General features: G+C 39.1%; 1 protein-coding gene across 7 annotated transcripts in view; it reads right to left on the bottom strand.

The window, feature by feature from the left end:
* Positions 1-15,720, bottom strand: part of ARMH3 (armadillo like helical domain containing 3) — a 223,733-nt gene that overhangs the window by 176,918 nt on the left and 31,095 nt on the right. For all 7 annotated transcript variants that reach the window (XM_078151093.1, XM_020967140.2, XM_020967127.2 and 4 more), the window contains 6 exons: positions 14,793-14,885; positions 8,316-8,390; positions 8,114-8,200; positions 3,213-3,269; positions 1,507-1,550; positions 443-503 (listed from right to left, as the gene is read on the bottom strand). In XM_078151093.1, coding sequence (XP_078007219.1) covers positions 443-503; positions 1,507-1,550; positions 3,213-3,269; positions 8,114-8,200; positions 8,316-8,390; positions 14,793-14,885 — 417 coding nt within the window. The remainder of the gene's footprint in view (positions 1-442; positions 504-1,506; positions 1,551-3,212; positions 3,270-8,113; positions 8,201-8,315; positions 8,391-14,792; positions 14,886-15,720) is intronic.

Raw genomic sequence — 15,720 nt, 5'->3', positions numbered from 1 at the left:
GAGAATCCAAACTAAAATAATCCTTTCTGCTGCTCCTACTGGCTCCAACCCTGACAGTTGTGTTTTACAGCCATCTCCCTCACTGTCCCAGTACCACATGCACTTGCAATTCTGCTGCTTGGTGTCAGAGAATGGAGCACTGGACAAGGAGTCAGGAAACCCGAATTCATATCCTACCTCAGACATTTACTAGCTCTATGACCTGGGACAAGTCACAACCTCACTTCAGTTTCCTCAATGGTAAAATGGGGATAATAATAGCACATATCTCATGAGAATGTTATAAGGATCTAATGAGATAACATATATAGCACTTCAAAAATTGTAAAGTACTAGATAAATTCTAGCTATTATGATTTTTATTATCATTATTTGGAACTGAGGTTTGGCTACCTGTCCAGATGTCACCTATTTCTGAGCAGTGATAACAAGTCAGGCTTACCATGTTAGTTAGGGCTGAGAAAAAGCCACTCTGGTGTTCTTCTTCCTTATCTTTGTATTGCCTGAATAATCAAAAGAAAACTCCATTTGACTTTGTTATTATTTATCAAGTAAATGGTTCTGTCTTAGGCACTCAGCAAAACAAAGAAATAAAGGCATGAAATTTCTTCATGGAAATTGGCCAGTCATCTTTGGAGAAAACAACCATAGTAAAGACCTGGCCTCTGCAGTTGCCCCAGCTGCCCCAAAGTTACGATGTGCACCAAAATGCATGTTCACTTTGGGAAAGGCTTGGAAAGAAGGAATGAGGAGTGTGAAAATCCTACACCATATGGGTGATTCCGTTATTTCCCTAACAGATTGTTACTTGAAAACCGTGACAGGGAAATTACTTTAAGACCGTTACTGTAAAAATCTTGTTTGTCTTTGAAGGGAAAGGAAGGAAATAAACTATTTGTGGTAACAGGACATTTCCGAAATTCCAACACCCAGCTTTTTGTGAGGAAAGCATGCACAAAAGCTGGGAAAACCCTGACCTGTACAAGTGGGAGCACTGCTGGCCGGTGTCCACTAATACCAGCTCCTCTCACATTCACGTGGAATGGCAAATCTATAAACAAGCCCTCCAGAAAAGAGACTGTGGAAAGTTGCTATTGATTCCTGCTACAAAAGAAGCACCTTTCACAATTTTCAGTCTCAAAGAGAATTATGACCCAAACTTAAAAAATGTTCTTTTCTTGTTCTTGTGTAATGTATATGGAAGTACCAAAGTTTGTAAAGGAGCATGTTCAGTGGTTAAAACCAGAGACATTAAATTTAGAAGCTATCATCCTGTTCTTGCCCCCTTCACTTCCATAATTTTGAAAACTGATTCCTACGATAAAGGCAACCTACTATCACTTGATCCAGGATATCAGCATCTAATACCATTTTCTTTGCAAGGATAAGAGAAGATGAAACCACTCACAGTCTCTACTCACCAAGGCCTCTGATACAAACCTGTTTCCAACTCAGTCAATTAACATTGGCTGAGAACCAGAACCACATCTGGAAAGGTGGGCTTACCTGTTGTATTCAGACAAAGCCTGAGCAATCACAAGCCCCATTCCCTGCAAAAAGACAAGATTACTCAGTAGAAGAGTGAGTAACCCTTTGGGGTCAAGAAATTACTAGACATACTCCTCCTCATCCAAGCCCAGCAAGTTGCACCCACAAGTTATCACTAAGGAAGAAAAATTGTAGTGGCTAGGAAATGTCCAGAAGTAGAAAGGCACTTCTTCCAAGAGATTTTTCAGATCTCACTTTCTAATTCAATGCTCCCAGACATTATTAAAATACAGTAACAAGGAGTAAGATGGACTAACTCAGATCGTTGTCAGTTTCAGTGGGAACATTTCTGCCTTAGAAGTGCAGATTGAGTTAGACTCTTCAAATAAAAAGCTCTTAAATGTTTCCAAAACAACCACAATGTGTGAGGCAACGAGTCCCATGACAAATGAGAGTGTATGTAGGACAAGCCTCTTCCTTTTAGGCCACAGGAAAACAAAAGTACAAAGTGAAAAAAATCTGATGCACCAGGTAGTTTACCATCCTTCCCTGGAGACTTCCTGAGTGAATAATAAGAATTAACTAAGACACCCAGAAGTGGAGTGTTCGAGAACAAATTTTACCTAAGGGGAAGGCAAAGCTCATGATGGGGAGATGAGGAAGGGACATAATCTAGGAGTCTGGAGTCCTGTTTTCCTCCTTTAATTGACATTTTCTCTATGCAGAGAAGAAAAAACATTGCTCTCATTCTCAAAATATATATTAGACATATGTCTTTTCTGGCTAATTCTCAAAAGGAACCTGTCGCTTCTTGGTCTCACCAGTCACCCAGACCACTGGCCCTGCTTCCAGCTCAATCCCTAAAGTCACTGTCTAGGGGAACAGTCCCTGTGGAGAAGGAACATACCATCCCTGCTACCACCAACACCAATTACCACTGCTGAGGCAGGCAAAACAACCTAGCCTGAGCAGTAAGTCATCCTGAAACAAAGAAAGTATCATGTGCCAAGCATGTCAAACCACTGCTAACACCAACCATCAGACCATCAGCTCCACCATTAGCCTAGCCCCTGAGCCATCAGGTGCTGCAGTACCCAGCTCCTCAGCAGCTATAGAAGACCTGAAGTAACCTGAAGTTACTGAAGATCCAGAAAAGAAAGTCCTCATCCCCAAAGTAGTTAGCACCATCAAATGGCTCAACATTAAAAACCACAAGGCTTTATCAACAGAAAAGAAATTATAGAAGAGGCATTACAATCTGCTTTGCCATTACATCTTAATGACCATGAAGGCTGTTCTGACTTGAAACTGAAACCTCTTATATGTGCTGTCTCTCCCTTTAGAAGGTGAGCTCTTTGAGAATGGGGACTATCTTGCTTTTCCATTTCTGTCTTCAATTTTGCACACAGTAAACACTTAATCAATGATTTTTCATTCATTCATTCTTTCAAGGGAATTTAATATAATCAGCTCAAAATGACAGGCAGCCATGACCATTCAAATGTGGTATCAGATGGACCATTTTGCTATGACCAATAAATCTCTTCCTCTAAACCTCCATCTTCAAAGAGCTCATGGTTCCAAGGGCCCAAGGGTGGGACTCTACAAAGAAATATAGTTCCCCATATGAAATCCAGACAATAAACCAGGGCTGTTAAGAAATGCCTATGGTACCAAACACAGAATCAAGCAGAGGAAATGGTATACAAGGTGCAAATACTCACATTGAGGGTGGCTTCATCATCCACAATAGATAGCTTTACAATATAAGGGTTCACGGACTGTTAAGCAAAAGAAGAGGCTCCAGGTTAGTCTGGCCTAGTTTAATAAAGAGTCCATTAGCCATTTAGGAAAGCACTGAACTAAAACGCTTCCACAGGGACTTAGCTCTCTGTCTCTGTCAACGCACAATGCTTCTTCCCATTGCACCCCAAGCCACAAGTTTCAATCCATCCTGTCTGACCCCTAATTACAACTGACCAAACTTTCAGAGCATACATACACATACACACAAAGTCCTTCTGTCCCTCAATTGGACTGAAAAAGTTCAGGACTATAATCAACTCCTTCACTCTTTTCTATTAGTTGTTTTTAAGAGGTAAGTGAACACTCTGCAAAACCTACTTGGTCTTATTCTGTCAACAATTTACTGAGTACATGGGGACAGCTGACTCTGAGGATCCATAAGCAACTTTTTCCCCAGTAGGCACTTCTTTGTAAGTTGCTAACTTGCACTTATACAGTATTTTCATCCCAAAGGCTCCCCAACCATTTTACCAGCCACACACAGGGTCTGATTCACCCACCCGTGAAACAAAGCCACCCTGGGGGTGGAAAGTGGCAGCTGCTTAACAGTCAGAGAGAGGCTGTTTATGGATCTGGTACCCAAATAACACTGCAGGGGGAACTGAAGAAAACAGGATGTAATTACCCAAACCACAATCTGGCCAAGGACACTGGGACTTAGTGATTGTCCCATCACTTGCTGTACTGGAAGATTTTTCTAGCACCTCCAGACCTAATCCCAGCTTGGCATCAGATGAAAATAGAGTCAAAATTACTAAGCTGTTGAACCAACACCTACAAAATTAAACAAACACCAGTGACCCATTCCCCTGATAATGTCCACCCCTGGCTATTCAAAGACATCACACTGACTTAGGCATCTCAGTAAATAGTTTTTGAAACCCAAGGGGATCAGGGAAGAATAGTTCTCAGATGGATGGGTTTTACAACTACCAAGAAAACCCATCATTGAAGGGCTTAGAAACCTTCTGTGAAAGGCATTGCTGTAACCAAGGTCCCTTAACGGAACAGCCTAATCCCCCACATAGACCCTATTAAAACTAGTTTCCAAGGGCATCTTTACTATCTTACTAGGACACAGGGAAAGGTAATGTTGCATTATTAAAAACCTATATTGTAAAAAGGCTGAAAACTGAAAAGGGGCCTGGGCTCATTTCATTTGCTGCCTGTTTGATCTCTCCAACACTTCTTCCCACAGTTAACAGGCAAATGCTACTGTTCACTTTACAAGCTCCAGATGAAGTCCAAGGGCACTCAGCACTCAGAAGGGCAAACTCAGCACTAAACTGACCAGGAAATGCTGCCAGGCTTAACGATACACCATCAAGAAGGAAATTCTTATTCTTCCCAGTTTGGGCTGCTTCAAGGCACAGCAAGATTTTAGGACCACAGATTTAGAGTTGGAAGGGACCTTAGAAGTTATTCAATCCAATCTTCTAATTTTACATATGAGGCCCAGACAGATTAAGTGACTTGCCCAGTGTCATGGGCAGGATTCAAACCCAGGTCTTCCTAACTCCAAGTCTAGCAGTCTACCCACTATACCACACTTACTGCCTCTAAGAACATGGGCATCACCTGCTTTGGGCCTGATTTAAACCAGCAATCTAAGGATTACCATGAACTTGTACTAAACAGTCTTCCATTCTACCCACTGAGCTACAGAATGTTGTATCCATGTTAACAAGGGATAGAGTATACTGCAAACAGTGTAGAAGAAGTTACTGTAGCATGAATAAAAACATTCTCCCCTACGAAACCCACTTGCTTATGTTCCTTTCAAAGCTTGTTCTCTAGTTCAAAAAGAAACTCTTTTAAACAGAAAAATAGGAACAACTTACAAATTGATACAAGGAACAAAATTAAGTTCTGGGAGAACTTCATGCTGTGGACAGTAGCTGCTAGGGAGTAACTGCTTTTTCCACAGAAAGGTGGCTAGGCCCATGTGGCCAGGGTCTTATATGCCACAAAATAATGATAGCTAGCATCTATATGGCACTTTAAGGGTAAAGCACTTTAAGTGTATTATTTAATTTGACCTTCACAATAACCCTTTAAGGCAGGTGTTATTATTTCCTCCAATTTACAGATGAGGAAACTGAGGCAAACAGCAATGAAGTAATTTGTCGGTGGTTACATAGGCAGGATCTGAACTCAGGTCTTCCTGACACCAAGTCCAGTGGTCTAGCCACTAGACTACCAGGCTGCTGCAATTTGCTATTCCCTAGGTACAGATCATGCTATACACCTGTTTCAGCTTGCTGTTCTTTTAGCCTCAGGACTTGACCACTTTTCATACCACAAGGCCGCATTAAAAACATAGGAGGCCTTCACAGAATCATTCCAATTTATAGGCTTATACTTAAAAAAAAAAAAGTAAGCAGCACTTGTTTCTACTCCCCTTCTTGAGACTCTTTTTCCTTTATCCCTTTCCTGTCTCTGCAGAGGAGATAACCATGGGAAAGCATTATTATAAGTGAGGGGATGTATGCAATTGTGCCCTGACACCCCACCCTCACTCCGGTCCCTATGGCCAACCTAATCTATCACTTGCCTTCTCAGAGGCTGGCCAGGCATCAAGCCTCTGTGCTGACCCAAGTACCTTTCTTGAGAGGCTACAGCTTCTCCAAAACACAGATCGGGGAGAGCAGTAAGAACACACAGTATTTCAAACTGGTTTACACAGAATTCCATCTGCTTTGTGTTACTGACAACCAATTGGTTTTAAGGCCATTCAGAATTCTTCACAGTCTTGTCAAGCTCCTTTTCCCTCCATGGTTACCAAGCTGCCTTAGTAGCTTCTGGTGTAGGATTTTTACTAAAAGCTGCAGAGTCCAGATAAATTTTGCCCATCAGCCTGCCTTAGTCCACCACTTTCAACTCTTTCAGAATCTTCTGAAGAACCAAAACATAATTTAGCTTAGAAACAGATTCTCTCCTCTCCTCCTTCTCTGTAATGTTCATTCTTTTTAATGTTCACTCCATTTCAGGGGACATTATTAGGTTGAGCCAGGAACCAATTCCCTCACGAAGTAAGCAAGCTAATCCCAACACAGTCACTTTTATCCAAGCAGGATATTTGGGGATAGATTGCCCCTCTCATGTAAAACTCATCTCTCTTCAATTCACCTCAATGATTTTTCTCTGCTATAATAAGACTCTAGAGTAGGTGTTAACCTGGGGTCCGTGAACATGCCTCTTCAAAAAATGTTGATAACTCAATTTTAATATAATGTATTTCCTTTTGTAATCTTATGTATTTTACGTATTTAAAAATTTTATTCTGAAAAGGGGTCCTTAAGTTTCATTAGACTTCCAGAGGGGCCAATGACCTAAAAAAAGTTAAGAACCCCTACTCTAGAGGCATGAGAAAAATCAAAATGGCCATCAAGACAGGCCCTCCAAGTTTTATAAGATAACAGGTATTTGTGATCAATGACATATTCATTTGTAGCTCTGTCATTCCATTCCTTTGTTCCTACACTATTCTCCAAGAGAAGCTACTGACTCCTAGGAATTTACGACTAATATTGGTTCAAAGGTTCCAGCCCATCTTTAAACACTGGACAGTACTCCCCACTTCTGCTTTTCTACCCAAGAGAGTGAGTCCAGTGTTTGAACGACCCATAAATTTTCTCCTCAACTAGAATGAACAAAGGCTGATAAGTATCACAAAATAGTCTCTGGCAGTCAGAAGAGCTTGGAAACTGACAGCTCTAGCTCACTTTAATGGTTCCGTTATTTGGGTAAAAGGAATCAGGCTACCTATAGAGGGGTTCCTTGTTGCTGTACTTGACAAAAAGCCAGTACAATGCACTCCCCCTGCTCCTTTACACTATTCTATATTTGTCTCTTAGTCTTTTCTAAGTGGTCTCCCCCCCCCCCCGCCATTTGTGCGTTCTGTCTTTTGGAGCAGATGACACTGATGAATTGGCAGGACCAGTATCTCTAGATTCAATGGAACTGGAACCTAGAAACCAGTAAGTCAAGATGCTAATTAATACAAAGGAAAAAAACTAGAGTTCCAAAACTAATGTGGAAAAGAAGCAGTTTCCATCTGCTACATGTAGTTCAAAAACAATTCATAAGAACCTCCAAACCAATGGCAACTCCAGTGTTTTGAGAAATTTGCTAAATGAAAATCCAAATTTATCAAACAGATAAATTAAGGGATAACTAACTACCTTACAGAAAAATTCACTATGGGGATTCTTAGATAGCAAGTTCTTCTTGTGCATTTAAAATAACATTCAATTTATCAAAAATTGCACGCAAATTTTTAGAGACACATTTACTTCATAAAACAAGAACTACCTGGAACAAATGTTACAAGGATTTTTTCTTTTCTTTTTTTCCCAATGGAAGATGCAGGAAGAGAGGAAAGGGAAGAGGAATAATTGTGTAAAAAAGGGACAAGAAGGATAAAAGGGTTATTAAGACTCTTTTTTTTTAAAATACAGAGAAAAGAACAGAAAGAAGCACAGACAAGCAGGTCAGCTTTGAAAGCCACAGGTTAAACATATTAAATGGTAGAAATAAAGCAAGCTCTATTCGCAATCTACAGATTCATGGACTCTTCTGCTGCTGTACTATGTATGTAGAAATGCCCATTTTATTTGGTGTTTCTTAACTTCAGAATACAAACACATTTACAAAATCTACCTGCAAAAGCCAAAATCAGCCTGCAGTGAGAACACAAGGAGAAGGGCAATTAATATGGCAAAAGAAACGCAGTCTACATAAAACAATTATTTCTCAAAAAGCCTGACATGGCACAACACAAAAAAATGTGAGGATGTGTGGTGCAGGGCACTCTCACCTCATACTTCCTATAGTTCACCAGCAAAGCCAGAAGGACAACAGCATCATATCCATGTTCCCTTCGACTTGGAGGGTGGGAGAGAATCTGCAACAAGAATCAGAAATGCAGGATAGTGACAGCTCCTGGCCCCTGGAAATTCAGACAAGAGACTCCCAGGGTAAGAGGCTCATCTACTCATCCACAAAAGCAAATGACCTACCTGTAAAATAGCTTCAAAGATGCTATTGATCATTACATATTCCAGGATAGTGTTTTGACTGATGTTATCGGTCACCTGGAAGCAAAAACCAGTTTTGTAAAGTCTGTATTGAGACCTGATATTTAACATACATTTCCTGATCCTGAGATCAGGTTTGAAAACATAGAAATGTTAACTTTAAAAAGAGGAATATTAACTTCCTTGTAATTCAACAATGATTTTGTAAGCACTTGCTGAGTGCAGGGTACTGTGCTAGATGCTGGGGGAGATATAAAGTTTAAATAAGACATAATCCCTTCTCTTGTAGTGCTCACAGTCTAGAAGCTGTGTGTGTGTGTGTGTGTGTGTGTGTGTGTGTGTGTGTGTACACACACACACAAAGAGACAGACTGACAGACATAAATGATCGTAAGGATCTCTGATTTGGTCCATGCAGCAATTCCCTCCAACCATGCAGACTCCAATGTGTCCTTTACTTCACAGAGAAGTCTCAGCAAGCTGCCTGACACTCAGAAAAGTTAAGAGCCTTGCCCAGGGTCACAAAGCTATCAAGTGTCTGAGGCAGGATTCAAAACTAGGTCTTCCAGCACTTTATGCACCACATCAGTCTGCTCATAAACATAACTATGCAAATAGTTCTGATATGTACAATGCATGATAAATGCAAAATAATAATAACAATCACTACATTTTAATAACACTTACTATGTGCCAGGCACTATGCTAAGTGCTTTACAATTATTATCTCCTTTGATCCCCACAACCACACTGGAAGATAGATGCTATTTTCATCCCCATTTTACAGATAAGGAAACTGAAGCAAATAGAGGTGAAGTGACTTGCCCAGGGTCACACAGCTAGGACTTCCTGTCCGCTGTTCTCTGTACTGTACCACCAGTCATTATGTTTGGGGGAGAGGGGTGCACCACTACCAACTACAGTGATCAGGGAAAGCTTCAAGAAAAAGATAACATTTGAGCTGGGCTTTAAAAGATTAGTTGACTGAAGATGGAGAATAGAGAACAGAGTGAACACAGGCATGGGAAGTAGGAAAGAACAGGCAAAGCACATTCAAAAGATAGTACAAAGTAAGCTTTGGTCACAGAACAAAGTCTGTCGAGATGAATCATAGGAAATAAGGTTGAAAAGCAGAGTGGTACTAGATTGTGAAAGCCCTGAATGCCAAAAAAAGGAATGTACTTTACCCAGTGGACAACAGAGTCACTGAAGGGTTTTGAGCATAGAAGTGACATGACGACATAAAGAAAATTAATCTGGCTGCAATGTAAAGAATGGATTTACAGGGGGGAGAAGAAAGACAGGACAACTTGTTATACTTCTTTATTCTCCAAGCAGGTAGTAATGAAGGCCTGAACTACAGCGGTGGCAAATGAAATAAAAAGAGGGCAAACTGAAGAGATATTGTAAAGGTAGATTCAATAAATAGCAGATAGACAAAAGGAATTGACAGCAACAGTCCTGGAGAAATTTGGTAAGGGGCTGAACTAGTGAACAGGACTAAGCTAACTGATTAGATATAAGTGCTAACGGAGGGAGAAAGGTGACCCTGAGCATTTCAAGGATCGAAGACTGGTAGAATAAGAGAACAGTGACGGTGTTGAGAGAAACAGTGAAGTCAGAAGAACAGTTTGAAGAAAAGACATTTTGTTACTCAATGTCTAGCAGCCCAATATGATACACACTCCTCACAAGCACAAATGCCAAAAGAAAGGAATTAGCAAACTGGAGGTTCAAGAAACTGAGAAGGATTCATTTCCCTCATACCCCCAACAAGAGTTTGGGCCTAACAGTTTCCTAGGATTCGTTTTTCCAAAATGCTGGAAGAATTCAGCATCAAAAGGTCCAGAGGACCAGGAAGCAATGGTGGAGAGAGGGAATACATGTAGGTAAAAGTAACTAGACATGTAGGGCCACACAGAGAGAAGCAAATCCAGAAATGGGGCCAATCCAACAGAGAGAAAAACTGACAGAGAGAATAAGGGGTGCAGACACATGTACTCCCTGGTGAGGTACAAGATGGCAAAATGGTGAGGTACAGAAAGACAGACAGAGGTCAAAAATTGGCAGAACCTAGACCTAATATGCAGTCCAAAATCAGGAAACAGGCTGGAAGAATGAGCAAACAAAAGAAGAATCCTACCATAAAAAACTACTATGGTGACAAGGAAGCTCAGGATACAAACACAGAAAAAGAAGAATGACTCTAAAACATTTACAAGCAAAACATCAAAAGAAAAACACAATCTGGGTACAAGTTCAAATAGAATTCTTGGAAGAGAAGAAGAGTTGGGGAAAAAGGGTTAAAAATGTTTTATAAATGGAATTAGAATGCTAGAGGAAAAAACTGAAAAATAAATTAAAACTATGCAAGAAAGAGTTGGAAAAGGGATTAACAGCTTGGCATAAGAAGTACAAAACTTTACGCAAGCAACAAACTCATTGAAAACTGGAATAGACCAAACAGAAGATAATGACTCCAGAGTCAACAAGAAATATTAAAACAAAGTAAAAAGTCTGAAAAAATAGAAGAAAATTAAAGGTATCATAACAAAAACAACTGACCCAGAAAATAGGTCAAGAAGAAATAATTTAAGAATCAATGGACTATCTGAAAACCATAATCAAAAACAGGGCCTATCATTGAAAACTAAAAATAAATAAGTTAACTTTTTTTTTAAAAAGGGCCTAGACATCACATTTCAAGAAATCATGAAATAAAAATGCTCAGATACCTTAGAACTAGCAGACAAAGTAGAAACAGAAAAAATCCATCTGTCACTGCCTGAATCAAAATGAAAAGTCCCAGGAACATCATGGACAAAATCCAGATCTTCCAGGTGAAAGAAAAAAGCACTACAAGCAGCCAAAAAGAAAAAATTAAAACACCAAGGAGCCACAGTCAAGATCACATATGATTTAGCAGACACCACTATAAAAGAGTTTGGAATAAGATATTCTAGAAGTCAAAGGACATAGACTTACAACCAAGAATAATTTACCCAGAAAAATTTAGTATAATCCTACAGGATGAAAAAAAAATGAGCCTTTAATTAAACAGAGGGCTTACAAGCATTCCTTGGAAAAGACTAGAGAGGCATGGAAACTTTGAAGTATAAACATGGGACATGTTTATGTCAACGGACATAAAAAGGTGAACACGAGCGAACAATCATAAGAGACTAAACAAGGATAAATTGTTAACATTCTAATGTGGGGAGATGACATATGTTTCCCTATAACCATATTATTATCATAAGTCACATAATTACACAGAGGGCCTGTCAATTATACTTTGATGATCTTAAGAGAAGGGAAGAGTAATATATTAGGAGGGAGAAAAGAGAGATGAAGGAAGGAAAAAAATTAACTCTTATAATCAGGGTATGGAAGCAAAAGTCTACACAAAGAAGGGATAGGCAAAGCAGGTTATCACTTGAAACTCGCTCTCATGTGAACTAGTTAAAGAAGGGAAGCATATACATACCCAGCTGGGTACAGAAATAAATTTCCTCAAGAAAGAAACAGGAGGAAAAGGTAAGAATAAGAGAAAGGACTGATTAAAGAAGAGATTAATCCTAAGCAAAACAAATTCCAAATAAAGATGTATAAAAATATTTGTAGCAGCTATTTTTCTGATAGCAAACACTTAGTAACTGAGGGGATGGCCATCAATTGGGAAATGGTAGTACAAATTATGGTATATGAATGTAATGGAATACTACCATGCCGTAAAAAAATAATGAAGGGGATAGTTTCAAAAATCCTGGGAAGACTGAAGTACAATGAAGTGAGAAGAGCCAAAAGAACAACTTATACCACTTTGGTCTCTGGACTGCTTACTACTCTTAAAAATTATTGAAGACTCCCCACCCAGGAGCTTTTTTTTTTAACTCTATCAACATTTACCATATTAGAAATTAAAATATCTTAGTATCGTTATAAAAATAGTTTCAACCTCAGGACCCTCTGAAAGGGTTTTAGGTGCCCTAGGAGTCCCTGGACAATACTTCAAGAACTGCTGTTTTATGCAATAGCAACAATATTATAAATACAAACAACTTTGAAAGACTTAAGAACTCTCATCAATGAAATGTCCAACCAGGATTCCACAGGACTCATAATGAAACAAACTAACCGCTTAGAATACAGATTGAGACTCTTTTTTAATGTGGCCAATGCAGAAATTTATTTTGCTTACTTACACATGTTTGTAACTATAGTCTGTAGTTTGCAGTTTTGTTCTTCATTTTTTCTCAATGGAATGGGGGAGAAGGTGAAGCAGATATTTTGTTGATTAAAAAAATTAATTTAAGTAAATATCCATTTCTAAAAGCTAAAAAAAACCCCCAAAAGATAAGAAAATACATAAAAGGAAAGAGTAGTCAATAGTGTCAAAAGCTGCACAAATATCACAGAAGACAAGAGCTGAGAAAAGGCTATCTGATTTAGCAGTTAAAGTAATTGCTGGTAATCTTGGACAAAGTAATTTCAGTTGAGTAGCAGAGTCAGAAATCAACTGCAAAGGGTAGAGGAATGGGAGATGAATAAATGGAGGCAATGAATATAGAATAGTTTGTCAAAGGACCATGTTTGTGAAAGGGACAATAGATGATAGGCCGGTTGGATGGATCAAATGACCTTTTTTTCATTTTTAAATTTTATTTATTTATTTTTGGTTTTCAACATTCACTTTTAAAAGATCTTGAGTTCTAAATTTTTTCCCTCCTCAAGACAGCATGCAATCTGGATGTGGACAGCATTTTCCATCATGAGTCTCTTGGAATGGTCTTAGATCACTGCATTGCTGAGAAGAACTAAGTCTATCAAAGTCAGTCATCACACAATATTGCTGTTATTGTGTACAATGTTCTCCTGGTTCTGCTCACTTCACTCAGCATCAATCCACACAAGTCTTTCCAGGTTTTTCTGAAGTCTGCTTGTTCATCACTTCTTATAGCACAATAGTATTTCATTACATTCATATACCACATCTTGCTCAGCCATGCCCCAACTGATGGGCATTCCCTCAATTTCAAATTCTTGGCCACCACAAGAAAACCTGCTATTAACATTTTTGTGCATGTGGGTCCTTTTCCCGTTTTTATGATCTCTTTGGGATACAAACTTGGTAGTGGTATTGCTGGATCAAAGCGTATGCAGTTTTACAGTCCTTTGGTCATAGTTCCAAAATTGCTCTCCAGAATGGTTAGATCGGTTCACAACTCCACCAACAATGCATTAGTGTTCCAACTTTCCTAATCTTTTACAACATTTATCATTTTCCTGTTTTGTCATGTTAGCCAATCGGATACCTCAGAGTTGTTTTAATTTGCATTTCTCTAAAAAATAGTGATTTAGAGCATTTTTTCATATGACTGACTACAGATAGCTTTAATTTCATCATCTGAAAACTGCCTATTCAAATCCTTTGACCATTTATCAACTGGGGAATGACTTGTATTCTTATAAATTTGACTCAGTTCTCTATATGTTTTAGAAATGAGGCCTTTATCAGAGATACTGGCTGTAAAAATTGTTTCCCAGTTTTCTGCTTCCCTTCTAATCTTGGTTGCATTTTTGCTTTGTTTGTGCAAAAACTTTTCAATTTAATGCAATCAAAATCATCCATTTTACATTTCATAATGTTCTCTATCTCTTGTTTTGCCATAAATTCTTCCCTTCTCCTTAGATCTGACAGGTAAACTATTTCTTGCTCTCCTAGTTTGCTTATAGTAGCAGCCTTTATATCTAAATCATGTACCCATTCTGACTTTATCTTGGTATAGGGTGTAAGATGCTGATCTATGCCTAGTTTGTGCCATACTACTTTCCAGTTTTCCAGCAGTTTTTATTAAATAATGAGTTCTTATCCCAGAAGCTGGAGTCTTTGTGTTTATCAAACAATAGATTACTACAATGGGAGCTAAAATTAGCAAAAATGGTATGCCAAAAGGAATTCTTTAAGAAACACTCCTTGAGAGGCAGCTAGGTGGCACGGTGGATAGAACTCTGGACATGGAGTCAGAAGAACCTGTGTTTAAACCCAGCCCCAGACAGTTGACACTAATTAGCTGTGGGACCCTGGGCAAGTCACTCAACCCCAACTGCCACACACACACACACACACACACACACACACACACACACACACAGAGAATAATCTGAGAGTCTTTTCCTCAACACTCAAGAAAGTCAATCCCCTAAAGAGGTACTTTTAAAATAACACTGTGACATCATATACCACCCAGTCTGAAAATACCACTTTCCAAAGATCTAATTCCAGGATGTCTTTAACCCTGAACCCCTCTTCTGCACACCCAGTTCTAACAGTAGTTCCAATCTAATGCATTTTTCTCTCATCCTTCTTTATTTTAGTCTCAGTTTTTAAGGATGTTTACCTCTAATGGGAGTATGGATTACTATTTAACAGATGAGCAAGCAAGTTGTGCTACTTACAGTCACCAAACAAAGAAGAAGTTTCAGACATAAACTCTTCAGACTTTCAGAACCTTCTGCACAAAGCAAGGAATCCAAACTCTCCATCAAATTCTGGGAAAGAGATTCATATGTACTTAATCAGAGCAAAGCACCAAATGCCCCACAGCTTCCTTACCAAGCTTCTGCTCATGCTACAAATGGTAAAAACTCACAACATTCAATTACACAATTAAATGAATGCCCCACCCCCAGGCCCTGTCACATGAGGAGGCAGGAAAAGATAGTGTTAAGAGATACCTCTGAGTAAAGCTCATTTGAAAGACACTTTAGAACAGCTGTGCAGAGAAATTAATTCAATAGCCTATCAAATGAATTTATTCACAGCAGATCCTTCCCATAGGCTTAACACTCCATATTACAGAGTGAAATAAGAATGGCAACATTTTTTTATTAAGACCTATCATAAACTCTTCCCAATTGCATGTAGTGACCAATTCAGGATGCTTCCATTCACACCCACAGGTCTGCATAGAGGCTGGTATGCTGGCACACCCTGGGCACAAGCAATACTGATGGTCTTTCCCCTCTGTCCCCATCCCAATAGAATTCATCCTTTACTGGCCCCCTACAGAGAAACTCAAACTACTGAAGGAAAGACTCCTTCAACCACAAGTATAGGAATAGAGGAAGAAGCAAAATGATCAAAAATACACATTACTGAGTGACAATGGGGAAGAACATAATCAAAGATAAGTTGATGAACTCAGATGAAGTAGAAGAGAGGCAGCAAAGTACAAGACTAAGAGCATTTGATAAGAGTTAGGAAACCAGGTTCAAGTCCTGCTAAAACATTTACTAGCTATCAGAGCTTAAACAAGTTACTTAACCACTCACAGTCTCAGTTTCTTCATACATGAAATGGAGACAATAATGCTTACACTATCCA

This window comes from Phascolarctos cinereus, unplaced genomic scaffold (assembly GCF_003287225.1).
Source record: "Phascolarctos cinereus isolate Bilbo 61053 unplaced genomic scaffold, phaCin_HiC Scaffold_3;HRSCAF=262, whole genome shotgun sequence".
Taxonomy (NCBI): Eukaryota; Metazoa; Chordata; class Mammalia; order Diprotodontia; family Phascolarctidae; genus Phascolarctos; species Phascolarctos cinereus.
The sequence above is the reverse complement of the archived record's forward strand: the minus strand, read 5'-3'. Positions and strand labels throughout refer to the sequence as shown.